The sequence below is a fragment of the Rhinatrema bivittatum genome, chromosome 11 (assembly GCF_901001135.1).
Source record: "Rhinatrema bivittatum chromosome 11, aRhiBiv1.1, whole genome shotgun sequence".
In the NCBI taxonomy this organism is placed as follows: Eukaryota; Metazoa; Chordata; class Amphibia; order Gymnophiona; family Rhinatrematidae; genus Rhinatrema; species Rhinatrema bivittatum.
Window position 1 is genome coordinate 66,428,347 of NC_042625.1, and position 12,512 is coordinate 66,440,858.

At 43.5% G+C, this 12,512-nt stretch overlaps 1 protein-coding gene across 1 annotated transcript in view; it reads left to right on the forward strand.

Annotated features, from left to right (window-relative positions):
* DMPK (DM1 protein kinase) overlaps positions 1 to 12,512 on the forward strand; it is a 90,387-nt gene that overhangs the window by 54,011 nt on the left and 23,864 nt on the right. Inside the window, 4 exon segments of the mRNA XM_029619351.1 lie at positions 7,093 to 7,186; positions 8,068 to 8,268; positions 9,186 to 9,305; positions 9,307 to 9,450. Of these exon segments, the coding sequence (XP_029475211.1) occupies positions 7,093 to 7,186; positions 8,068 to 8,268; positions 9,186 to 9,305; positions 9,307 to 9,450 (559 nt within the window).

Sequence of the window (12,512 nt, forward strand, 5' to 3'; positions counted from 1 at the left end):
TTACAAGACAGGATTAAGGAACTGGAAGAGTGAACAAATTGGCTATGCTGATAATTTAGAATATCTTGAAAACTAATCCTGGTGTAACAAACTATGGTTCGTTGGCATTTCAGAAAACCTCATAGATTCTCAACTGGCTGCCCTATTGGACTCATGGTTATTACAGGATTTCGATACACAAGATCTGCTAGGTAAAAATGTTGTGGAATGAGCCCATAAATTTGGGGTAAAACCAGTGGCACAACACAGATCAAGAGTGGTGATTCTGAAATTTCTTAATTACATTCACAAGGTACAAATCTTGCAAACCTATGAAAAACATAAAAACTTAACTCATCAGGAAAATGGAATATTGATATTCCAAGGTTTCTCCAGCAATGTAATCTTCAAGCATAAAGAGTTTCCCAGGTATGCTTGGAGTTAGTGCGACGGGACATCAGATTTGCACTGCAGGGTCCAATTAAATTGCAGGTTTGGTTCAGTGGTAAAGTTCAGCTCTTTAAAACAGCAGCTGAAGCCAACTCATTTCTGCAAGCTTTGCCAGAGATTAATACTGGAACTGGATGATGATGACCTCAACTGTGCTTGATGGGAGATGAGCGCTGGCAAGAACTGATATTTTTTCTTTCAAAAACGTAATTGTGACATTGCAAATTTGCCAGATTTTTCGCTTCGCCTTCAGTTTTTGGACTGGTGAGGTTTTTTCCTTTTTTACTTTGAGGATTTTAGCAGAATGGAATTGATAATTTTGTTCTTGCGTACCTGTTGTTTAGCGGGCAGTAGCTGATGAGGTGCCATTTTGAATTGACTTTGTTCTATGGATGGTTCATCCATTTTTTTCCTGTTTTTCATTATCTTTGGGGATGGCACTCAAGCACTTTGCTTATGACCTACTGACTCTTTATGGAGTCCAAAAAGTCCTGGTGGAAGAGTATACACCAATGGATGTAAGCCCTCTAGGAATAGGGAAATACTTAGAGTACCTGAATATAATCCGCTTTGAAGTGCCTGAAAAGCAGAATATAAAATAAATAAATGGCTATCATAGGAGTTTGGTCTTCATCGTGGCACTAGACAGGAGTCTTCTGTCTCTTTCCTATTGTTCATACTCTCTTTGGAACCATTGGTAGATAGACTGGGGTCAGAGGAGAGAGGTTTTTAGGAATTCCATTGGGAGACTGTGACTTGAAAACCCTTCTGTTTGCAGATGATATTTTGATGTTATTATCTAATAACAAACAAAATCTTTCCCATAGCACTAGAGATATTTGAGGACCTTGGAAGATTTTCTGGATTCAAACTGAATCCTGACAAAACTGAGGCTCTTGAAGTACTGGGGACTATACAAGCGGATTGTCATAATTTCCCCTCAAAATGGACAATAGATAACATTAAGGGGCAGATTTTAAAAGCCCTACACGCAGCTGAGCCTATTTTGCATAGGCCTGGCGATGTGCGTAAGCCCGGGACGCGCGTATGTCCCGGGGCTTTGTGAAAAGGGCGGAGGTGGGGAGCGGGACTGAGGCCTCCAGCACAGCGGCCATGCCGGGGGATCGTGTGCCGGCACTTGGCCGGCAGGCGCAACTTATGGAATAAAGGTTAGGGGGGATTTAGGTAGGGTTGGGGGGCAGGTTAGGTAGGGGAAGGGAGGGGAAGGTGGGGGGGCAGAAAGAAAGTTCCCTCCGAGGCCGCTCCGATTTTGGAGTGGCCTCGGAGGGAACAGGGAAAGCCATTGGGTCTCCCTTAGGGCTCGGCGCACGCAAGATGCGCAAGTGTGCACCCCCTTGTGTGCGCCAACCCTGGATTTTATAACATGCGCGCGGCTGCGCACGCATGTTATAAAATCAGGCGTAGATTTGTGCGCGCCGGGTTGCACGCACAAATCTACGCCCTCGCGTAGCTATTAAAATCCAGCCCTAAGGGGTAGATTTTCAAAGGGATACGCGCGTACCTCCCCAAAAACCTACCCCAAACCCCCCCCCTGTGCACGCTGAGCCTATTTTGCATAGGCTCGGCGGCGCGCGCAAGCCCCGGGACGCGCGTAAGTCCCGGGGCTTGCTTGGAGGGGCATGTCGGGGGCGTGTCGGGGGGGCGTACCGGGAGTGACGCGGCGTTTTGGGAGCATGTCCAGAGTGACCCGGCGTTTCGGGGGCGTGTCCGGGGGCGTGGTTCCGGCCCGGGGGTGTTCCGGGGGCGTGACAGCGGCCCCTGGACCAGCCCCCAGACCGGAACATGGAGCGCGGCAGCTGGCCCGGCGCGCGCAAAGTTACGCCTGCTTCCAGCAGGCGTAACTTTCGGGATAGAGGTAGGGGGGAGGTTTAGATAGGGCCGGGAGGGGTGGGTTAGGTAGGGGAAGGGAGGGGAAGGTGGGGAGAGGGCGAAGGAAAGTTCCCTCCGAGGCCGCTCCGATTTCAGATTTGGGCAGTGGCTATGCGCATATCTATTGAAATCCCGCGTACTCTTGTTCGCGCCTGGTGAGCGAACAAAAGTACGCGTGTGCGCAGATTTATAAAATCTGCCTCAATGGGAGACTGGTTGTTAGATTGGAATAATTATATGGACTTAAGATTTGATAAGGCTATCTGTTCCCCATTAAATTTGAAATATATACTTCAAATAGGGAAAGGATTACCTTAGTTACCTCTTTCAGGAAATCCAAAGTTCCCATCTGAGGGTATGACTACCACATATAAACAACAGAGGCAAGGCAAGTTTTGGATAATTACAGACTTTATTGATAAAGCACTCAACAAAAATATTCATTTGACCATTGCATGGAACATCTAGGTTTTACTAATGTAGATTTTCTCCCATACCTCCAGAGTTAAGCACATTTTCAAAAAGTTATCCATGATGCAGACCTTCCGACCACATCTCTGTCCTTTAATGCCCTTGTCAAGTTGTATTCTTCTAGTAAATGTTCTTTAGCTCCGCTTTACAAATGTTCACATAATTGTGAGAATCACACAATTTTTAAAGCACTTGCAGAAGTATGGTGGAGAGATGTGGGCCGTAATTTAAATGAGGAGAACCTGAGGAATTGTCATGCGTTGATTTATAGCAGCACGGAGAATCTGGTTTTACAAGCAATTCAAAGTCGTTTTTTTTCTCCTTTAAGAGCCCAAAGGATGGACTTAATGTGAAATACCATGAATCTGATGTTACCTTGGGTCATTGTTTATGGATATGTCCATAGATTTTGAAGTACTGGGAGGACATAGTACAGGATTTAGCTATTATCTATTGTTCATTTTTTCTTTTGGGACATGTGAGAGAGGAAGGTTTTGTAAGGAAATTGCATAGATTTGTTTTGGCTAAATCTTGTATTAATGGTTAAAAAAAAAAACATGGTTGCAAATGGAGCACCAGATCTGGGAATGCGGAGATCACATGTGTTAGAAATATTATCCATGAAGTTTTGGATGGCATCTCTGGAGCAGCACAAAGCAAAGGAGATCTTCCGAGGTGTTTGGGGGCTTTTAATAAGAACTTTGTGTCCAGTAGTTCAGCAACAGTTCCGAAGGTGGACTTTTAGATTACCCATTTTGCTGATTTGTAATGTCTATTATTTTTACTTACTGCCGTGATTGATTCTAATGGACTAATATGGATCTCTAATTGGATTTTTGATTGATATTAGGTCTGAAATTCATGCAGCATACAACTGTGACTGTCAATTGTGTGTGTATGGGGAGAAAATGGGGAAAACTGCTGTAGCTTGTTGTGTTGCTATTTATGTGAATAAAGAGTTTATTTAAAAAAAAAGATGGAAATTAATGAAAATATGCAGTTACAAGATCTTATTCTTTTCAGTCCATTTACAGCTTTAGTTCTTCTGATAAATGTGTGACTTTATATTTCCAGTTAATTTATGTTAATAAAGTTAATTGATTATTTTAAAAAATGCTACTCAATTGCTCTTGCCATCACATGTCTTACTTAAAATTGGTAGTATATCAAACCTTGTATACAGAAAACCTCATCATGCAATATCAGCAATGATGTAACTGTTACAATTGCTTACAGAACTATGCCTAGAACACAAAATATACCTGTACTAGGTGATTTCAACCTTCATATAGCTGACACCTCAGATAGAAATGCTACTAATTTCCTTAATTATATATCTGGCCTTGGCTCCACCCAGTGGTATTAACCCCCACACATATGAAAGGTTGTAGACTTGATTTGGTATTCTTACAGGCCATGGTTAATCCTTTCCTGATTCACAGAAAGACTTGTCTGGTCGGACCATTTTTTAGTTACTTTCACCCTGTTTATTTATTTATTTATTTAAAACACTTTTATTCCACTTGTTTGACAATGTCATTCTAAGCGGATTGCATACAGATAACATTAAATGCAATATAAAAACATGTCATACTAGCTGATGGTGCTAGCTTGGTGTTATGTCTCAGGAAAGTCCTTGGATAATACCGTGCGGTTAACTGATGATGAATAAGACTGCAGCATAATTAAGTTGTTTGTCTTACATCTTACGAGATATTTATCATTTTGATACATTACTTTTTATTGGCATATGTTGGTAATATGCAGTATTTAGCCTGTTCGCTGGTCTGCAGGGACTGAGGATGCTATAGAGTCAGTGATCTCAACCTTATGGGAGAGAGAGTTGTAGTGGTTGAAGTACTGTGACACATATTAGCTACATACTGTGCATGCATGCACACAGAGTTCCCCTGCACAAGGGGCCTGGGATATATAAAGAGGAAGTACATAAGTAAGAACAACATTTTAGGATTTAGAATAAATTATTTTTTGAAAGCCGTGCTCTCTAATAAAGAATATTTGCACATTATTACTGACTTTTTAAATTCCATGTAAACAACAGCAGATACTAGGGCAAAATAGTAACATATGGATTTCCCTAAATACAGATAAATACTTTAGTAACCAGCATAGGAGAGCAAAAAGGCTGTCAGCAACTTACTCCAGCCCTCAACGTCCTGTCCACCCTACCATCCCTCCTGCTGCCTGGAGTAGAGGGTTCTTCTCTGGGCTGCTGTCTGGAGGGGAGAAAATGGAGTAAACAGCTCTAGGCCCAGCAGCTCATTATCAGGCCGATACAGTAAAAGTTGCGGGAGAGCGGGCGAGCGAGAGTGGCCTGTGCGGGCTCCCGCTCTCCCGGCGCGTGCACAGGCCACTCTCCTGTGCGCACGATTCAGTATTCAAATGAGGGCCCACGGTAAAAAGAGGCGCTAGGGACACTAGTGCGTCCCTAGCGCCCAGAAATTAGCGCCCACCTTTGGGTAGGCACTAATTTCTGAAAGTAAAATGTGCGGCTTGGCTGCACATTTTACTTAATGAATCGTGCGGGAATAACTAATAGGGTCATCAACATGCATTTGCATGTTGCTGGCGCTATTAGTTTCGGGGGGGGGGGGGGGGTTGGCTGTGCGTTTTCGACGCGCTATTACCCCTTACTGAATAAGGGGTAAAGCTAGCGCATCGAAAACGTGCGTTCAAACGTGGGGTAACAGTGCGCATTGTACTGTATCGGCCTGTATGCTCCCAAGAATTGAGATTCAGCCAACAGCAAAAGGGAGAGGGAGTCACCCAGATCTACATTCCAGGCAGAAACATTGGAGGCAAGGGAAAGGAGGGTGAATATAGTTAACGAATACTTGGGGAATCAGTGCATGAAATTTAATATTATGGGGGGAGAAAGGTTTGAATGCTTGAAGGAGAAGCGGTACAAGAGGAGGTGAATGCTTCAGAGGGCAATGGCATGAAAAAGAGTGAATGTTACATGAGTTTATTTAATTGATTTATATTCCGCTTTTTGGCACTTAAAAGCTGATTACATTCAGGTTTGTAGGTATTTACCTATTCCCAGAGGGCTCACAATCTAAGGGTGGGGGTGGGGGGAACAGCGTAAAGAGGAGTTTCTGCTTTGGGGAAGATGGGTGGGGAGAGTAAATATTCTTACCCTCCTCATCTCCCAGAAGTCAGCCTATAGCTCCACCAGTTCACCCAGTCCTTCTCCAGTTTACCTAGACTCTCCAGTACTTCACCCTTAACCCCCACCATTGACCCAGATCTCCCACCCAAAAACTGCAGACATTTAAACTTGCGTGAACAATTAGCAGGTGTAAGAGTAGGAAAGGTTCGGTAAGGTACACGTGTCTCTCTCTTACAAAATAGCAACTCCCGTGCATACTTTTGAACCCCGTCCCGGAATGCACCTAGACCGTACCATTTTTTCCTCCAGTACAATGTACGCATGAAACTGAAAACAGATGCATGCTCTTGACATTTATAAAATAGCATATATGCGAGTACATGCTAATGCTATTTATGTGCATATCGTTACGCATTTAATTTTGGACTCATAGAGCCCCGGCTATTTTAGTCCAGCCATTTACATGTAAAACACCAGGTTTTATGCATAGAAATGGCTTTAAAAATGATCTCTGTTAAGTGCTCAGCTTTTGGGGAGACGCCTGACAGGACTGCAGTATGCCCTGGCTCCTTAGCCATCACATCAGCACATATCCTAGCCATGGCACTCCTGGCAGGAAGCCAAGGATGGCTGTGGAATTTAAGAAGAGACCCTAACTTGGGTCTTGGTTTTTACCCGCTGTCTGCACGCAATGCTGAATTCATGATCTGTGGAAAAAATGCATTTATTACTTATTCATTTGTTTTAGGTTTCCTACCTTTAACTGAATTCAGACTCATGGCAGTTTACAACCGATCTCATAATATCTGCAATAAAAAAATACAATAATAAAACCCAATTTAATTACATTTCTCCATAAAAACAAGTCAATAATCCAAAGCAAATGCCATCAGTGTTCTCATATCTAAAACGATCCCCCAGGGAAGGTATGCTGAAAGAGCTAGCGCTTTACTGTTTTATGGAACATTAGATAATTTAGCTCTAAACGTACTTCCAATGGAAAAAGATTTCATAAAAGTGGTGCATAAGCCAACCCCTCTTACAGGTCTCATTTGAATGTTATTTATTCTTTCTCCCCCATGCCCCTCAAAATCTCTCTATGGTTCATGCTTATCCTTCTTTCTCTCTCTCCCATCTGTCTTCCCCTCTTGTCTCCCTTCATTTCTCAGAGATGTAAAGCCTGATAATATTCTCCTGGACCGCTCCGGCCACATTTGTTTGGGCGACTTCGGCTCCTGCCTCAAACTACGTGAAGATGGCACAGTAAGTCCAAGAGCTTCCTTTCTCCCCCCCCCCCCCCCCCCCCCCCCCACACCATTCATTCTGCTCTCTCCTAGGCCTTCCCTGCTCCTTCCTACCCAACCCAGTTCCAACAGCTGTTCCCCTACTTTCATAACCCTGCACTCAGGCCCAGATTTAGGCATAGGCAACTAATATCCTAGGGTGCCATATTTTGATGGCGCCAAACACTTGGGTAGAAAATGAGCCTATAAGACTGAACACCATGTCACTTTAAAGAGGCACCATTGTGACACTCTGACTCAACCCCCATCTCCTGCTTTCCCCTCTCTCCAAATTCCTGCCTATGGGTGCTAAAATCTTGTCTAGCCTGGCACCCCCTTGCACAACGATCCTTTTCTCTCCAACCCAACCCCATAGATCCTCAGCACTTCTCACCCCTATCCATATATATCCTTCCACCCTTTCTTCAAAGAACATTTGCCTAACTCATCCAAATTTAAGAATATCATATTACTCAAAATTGTCCTTGTATTTCTTTCCCCAGCTCATTTGATCAATTACAGCATTCTCTTCCATCAGCGTACACAGCACTGTACTGTCACAGTGATTATTATTTGTAACATGTACTTACAGTGCTGTACAGTTACAAAAAATGATTTCTTCATTCCAGTAAATAATACTTGTACAGTGTTAAAGTACCAGGATCCTTAATTTTCTCTTTCTGTTTTTATTATTTTTCACTCTGTTCTGGTCTTTTATGTCTTCTCCCATCCCCTGTGCTGTCTTGCTCTCCCTCTCTCCCCTAAAATCCTCTTCTAACCTTCATTCCCCCCTGCCTCCATTCCCGATTCCTCCCTCTCCCCTATAATCCTCCTCTCACTCTCTTTCCTCCCTCTTTCCAGATTTGTTCCTCTGTTGCGGTTGGGACCCCAGATTACCTCTCCCCAGAGATTCTGCAGGCAGTGGAAGATGATGCCAAGTCCTATGGCACAGAGTGTGACTGGTGGGCATTCGGGGTCTGTGCTTTTGAAATGTTCTGTGGGCACACGCCCTTCTTTGCTGATTCTGTCGTTGAGACCTATGGCAAGATTATTCATTTTAAAGTAAGTGCCCATGGGAGTTACCAGCAAAATAGTGTGGGGAGTTGGATGAAGTCTGTCCACAGTCTGTCTGTCACAGGAGAGCCTACATCTGTGTCGGTACTTGTATTTCTTTTGCTGATTTTTCTTTGTTGCTTGTTTTTCAAAATAGAAGTAAAACATTCATATTTTTTGGCCATGGAGGCCAGTCCTGTGATTTGGAGTTGGTGTCGATATAGGACTATGGTGTGGCATCACCATGATTGTAGTTGATGGCTGCCCACTGTGTGACAATGCTGTGACTGACTGCTGACCACTGTGTGATGGTACTGTGTCAGTGACTACTAACATCATGAGTCAGTAGTGTAATACTGGTGACTGACCACCATATAACAGTACTGTGACTGTGACCGTTGACCACTGTGTAACATTATTATGACTGTGGTGGCTATCATGTGACAGTACAAGTTTATTTATTTATTTACATTTGGATTATACTTTCAACCTTTCAGCCCAGAGTGAGTTACAATAAACGTAAATCACCAAACACAACCATTCATGCCACATACAATTGCAAATAAAATTTAATATTAAAAAACCTCACCCCATCCCACCCTTGGGACTGTGGTGGCTGACCATTGTTGACAATACTGTGTCGATAGTGGCTGAACATCAGATAATGGTTCTGTGATTGTATCTACTAACCAACATGTCACTGACTATTGACCATGGTAATCAACCAACAAGGGGGGAGGGGGGAGCTGAATTACATGAGCAAGTGTCCTTTGTTGGAAGTGGCGGGAAAAAGGAGAAAATATCCCCCCGAGGGGGTCATGTCTCTAATCATAGAACTGGAGATTCCCAAAAGCCCTGCTTATTAATGGCATTTCACCTGAACTTGCCTGATGCTGTATTCTGAGAATTGTGCATGTCTTCTTTAGGAGCACTTTACATTCCCCCACTCGGCGACAGGTGTTCCTGAGGAGGCTCGGGACCTGATTGAAGGCCTGATCTGTGTGCGGGAGAGGCGACTGGGGCGAGGTGGACTCCAAGATTTCATGAAAACACCCCTTCTTCAGTGGTACAGACTGGGACAGGCTGAGGGGGATCACACCTCCCTTCATCCCGGATGTCGCCAACGCCACTGACACCTCCAACTTTGATGTGGTAGAAAACTGTCTCACTGATATGGTGAGCGGTGGAGGGGTAGGTAACACTTTTTCTTTTCATTTTTTTCCTTTCCAAAGTCTTACCTAGTTAAAGGTCAAGAATGGGCTTGGGGTCAGATTGGCGGCTCAGATGCTAAGTGCCTTGCATTACTATGCAGAAGGTACCTAGGTCAGCTCAAGTGGGGAGTTATGGTTATTGCTTAAGGGTAACATCGTATAGCCAGATCTGGGGCCCATGATTGTAGGCTTCTGGTACATGGACCCAGGTCCATAACCATGGCTGTAATGACTGGATAAAACACAAGTTGGGAGGAGATATAAAATAAGGGAAAAATCCCTGGGGGCTCATAGCACCAGATCCCAACTCTGGTTCCAAATGAGCTAGAAATAAAGAAGCAGAAAGAAACTGTTGGGTCAAAGAAAGAAAAGGTTAGTTGGTTAGGTGTTACCAAAAGAAACCAGCATGGCTAACTTCTGATATGGAAGGAGAAAGAGGGAGGGAATCATCCTGTTTGATGTGTCAAGAGCCTCAGCAAAACAAAGAAATGATGGCAGAAAAAGACCAAATGATCCATCCAGTCTGCCCAACAAGCTTATGGTAGTATCTGCCAAACCATAAAAGTCAGGGCCCTTGTTGTTTGCTGTCTGAATCCCATTTCCCTTTTCCCCTGCCACTGAAGAAGAGAGCACTGATGAAGTTGCATGAACAGTATGTAGGCTCATTGGATAAGGGTAGTAACCACCACAACAGCAAGTTACCCCCATGCACTCTTTTCTTCATTTCCATCCTGTAGCCTTTAGGGATCCATAGTGTTTATCCCATGCCCTTTTGAATTCTTTCACTGTTTTCGTCTTCACCACCTCCTCCGGAAGGGCATTCCAGGCATCCACCACCCTCTCCATGAAGAAATATTTCCTGAAGTTGCCTCTGAGTCATCCTACCTGAAGTTTCATTTCGTGATCTCTAGTTCTACTGATTTCTTTCCAGCAGAAAAGGTTTGATGATTGTGCATCATTAAAACCTTTCAGGTATGTGAAAGTCTGTATCATATCTCCCCTGCATGTCCTCTCTTCCAGGATATACATATTCAGATCCCTCAGCCTTTTGGTCGTGTTTCTCTGGACCGCCTCCATCTTGTCTTTATCCCCCTTCAGATACAGACTCCAGAACTGAACTCAGTACTCTAAATGAGGCCTCACCAAGGACCTATACAAGGGCATTATCACCTCCTTTTTCTTACTGGTTATTGCTCTCTCTATGCAGCCCAGCATTCTTCTGGCTTTAGCTATCGCCTTGTCCTATTGTTTCATCATCTTCCGATCTCCAGACACTATTACCCCAAGATCTCTCTCCTAGTCCGTGCACATCAGTCTTACATCCCCCATCACATACAGCTCTTTTGGATTGCCACACCCCAGATACATGACTCTCCACTTCTTGGCATTGAATCCCAGCTGTCAAAACTTCGACCACTCTTCCAGCTTTCTTAAATCACTTTTCATTCTCTCTACTCCTTTAGGTGTGTCCACTCTATTGCAGATCTTAGTATCATCTGCAAATAGGCAAATTTTACCTTCTATCCCTTCTGCAATGTCACTCACAAAGATATTGAAAGAACCAGTCCCAACACCGATCCCTGTAGCATTCCATTTAACATAGTTCTCTCTTCAGAGTAGGTTCCATTTATCATTACACTCTGTCTCCTATCAGTCAACCAGTTTGTAATCCACGCCACCACCTTGGCGCTCACTCACAGACTTCTCGTTTTATTCATAAGCCTCCTATACAGGACTGTATCAAAAGCTTTGCTGAAAACCAAGTAGATCACATCTAGCTCATTTCCTTGATCCAATTCTCTAGTAACCCAATAAAAAAAAAACCAATCAGATTTGTCTAACAGGACCTTCCTCTGGTGAATCCATGCTGCCTCGGGTCCAGCAACCCACCGGATTGTAGGTAGTTAACTATCCTTTCCTTCAGCAGAGTCTTCATTAATTTTCCCACCACCGAGGTGATGCTAACTGACCTTACAATTTCCAGCCTCCTAGCCTCCTCTCTGCTACTACTCTTGTGAAGCGGGACCACCACCGCTATTTTCCAATCTCTTGGCACCATTCCCATTTCCAGAGATCTATTGAACAGATCCTTCAGCAGACCCGCCAGCATATGTCTGAGCTCTCTCAGTATCCTGGGGTATATCTCATCTGGCCCCATGGCCTTGTCCACTTTCAGTTTGCCTAGCTCCTCCCATACATTCTCTTCTGTAAATAGATTTTCATCTACTCCATCCCATCTATGGTCTTATAATCAGCTATGGTACTTATCCAGGATCTTCTTTAGTGAATACCGAATTGAAGTATTTGTTTAATATTTCTGCTATTTCTTCTACTCTTCACACATTGCTCCTTTTCACCGTTCAATTTCACTATACCACTTCTGACCTCCCTTCTTTCACTGATATATCTGAAAAATGTTTTGTCTCCTTGGTTTACCTCATTGACCATCCGTTCTTCTGCTTGACATTTTGCTTTCCTTAATTCTTTCTTTGTCTCCCTCAGTTTTAACAGATATTCTTCTCTATGTTCCTTTTTTTGGGATCCTTTATACTACTTGAATGTTGTTCGGTTTCTTATTCCTCTTATTCTTGTTTACTTTTCTAACATATAGAGTTGCTATCTTTGTAATAGCTTCTTTTAACTTGGCCCACTTTTGTTCCATCTCACCCATTTTCTCCCAGCCTTCCAGTTCTTCCTCCAGGTACATCCCCATTTTGACAAAGTCTGTATTTTTGAAATTCAAAACTTGGGTCTTCGTGTGTTTTCTCTGTATCTTATCTGCAAAATTGAACCATACCGTCTGATGATCTCTGGTGCTCAGGTGAACTCCTACCTGAACATTAGAGACATTATCACCATTAGTGAGCACTAGATCGAGTATCGCACCCGCTCTCATGGGTTCCATTACCATCTGTTTGAGCAGAGCCCCTTGAAGGGCATTCACTCTCTCTCTACTTCTTGTAGATTCGCAAAAGGGATACTCAAATCCACATCCAGCAGATTAAAATCAGAATAAGAAAATCAGAAAGAAGAGAACGTTAA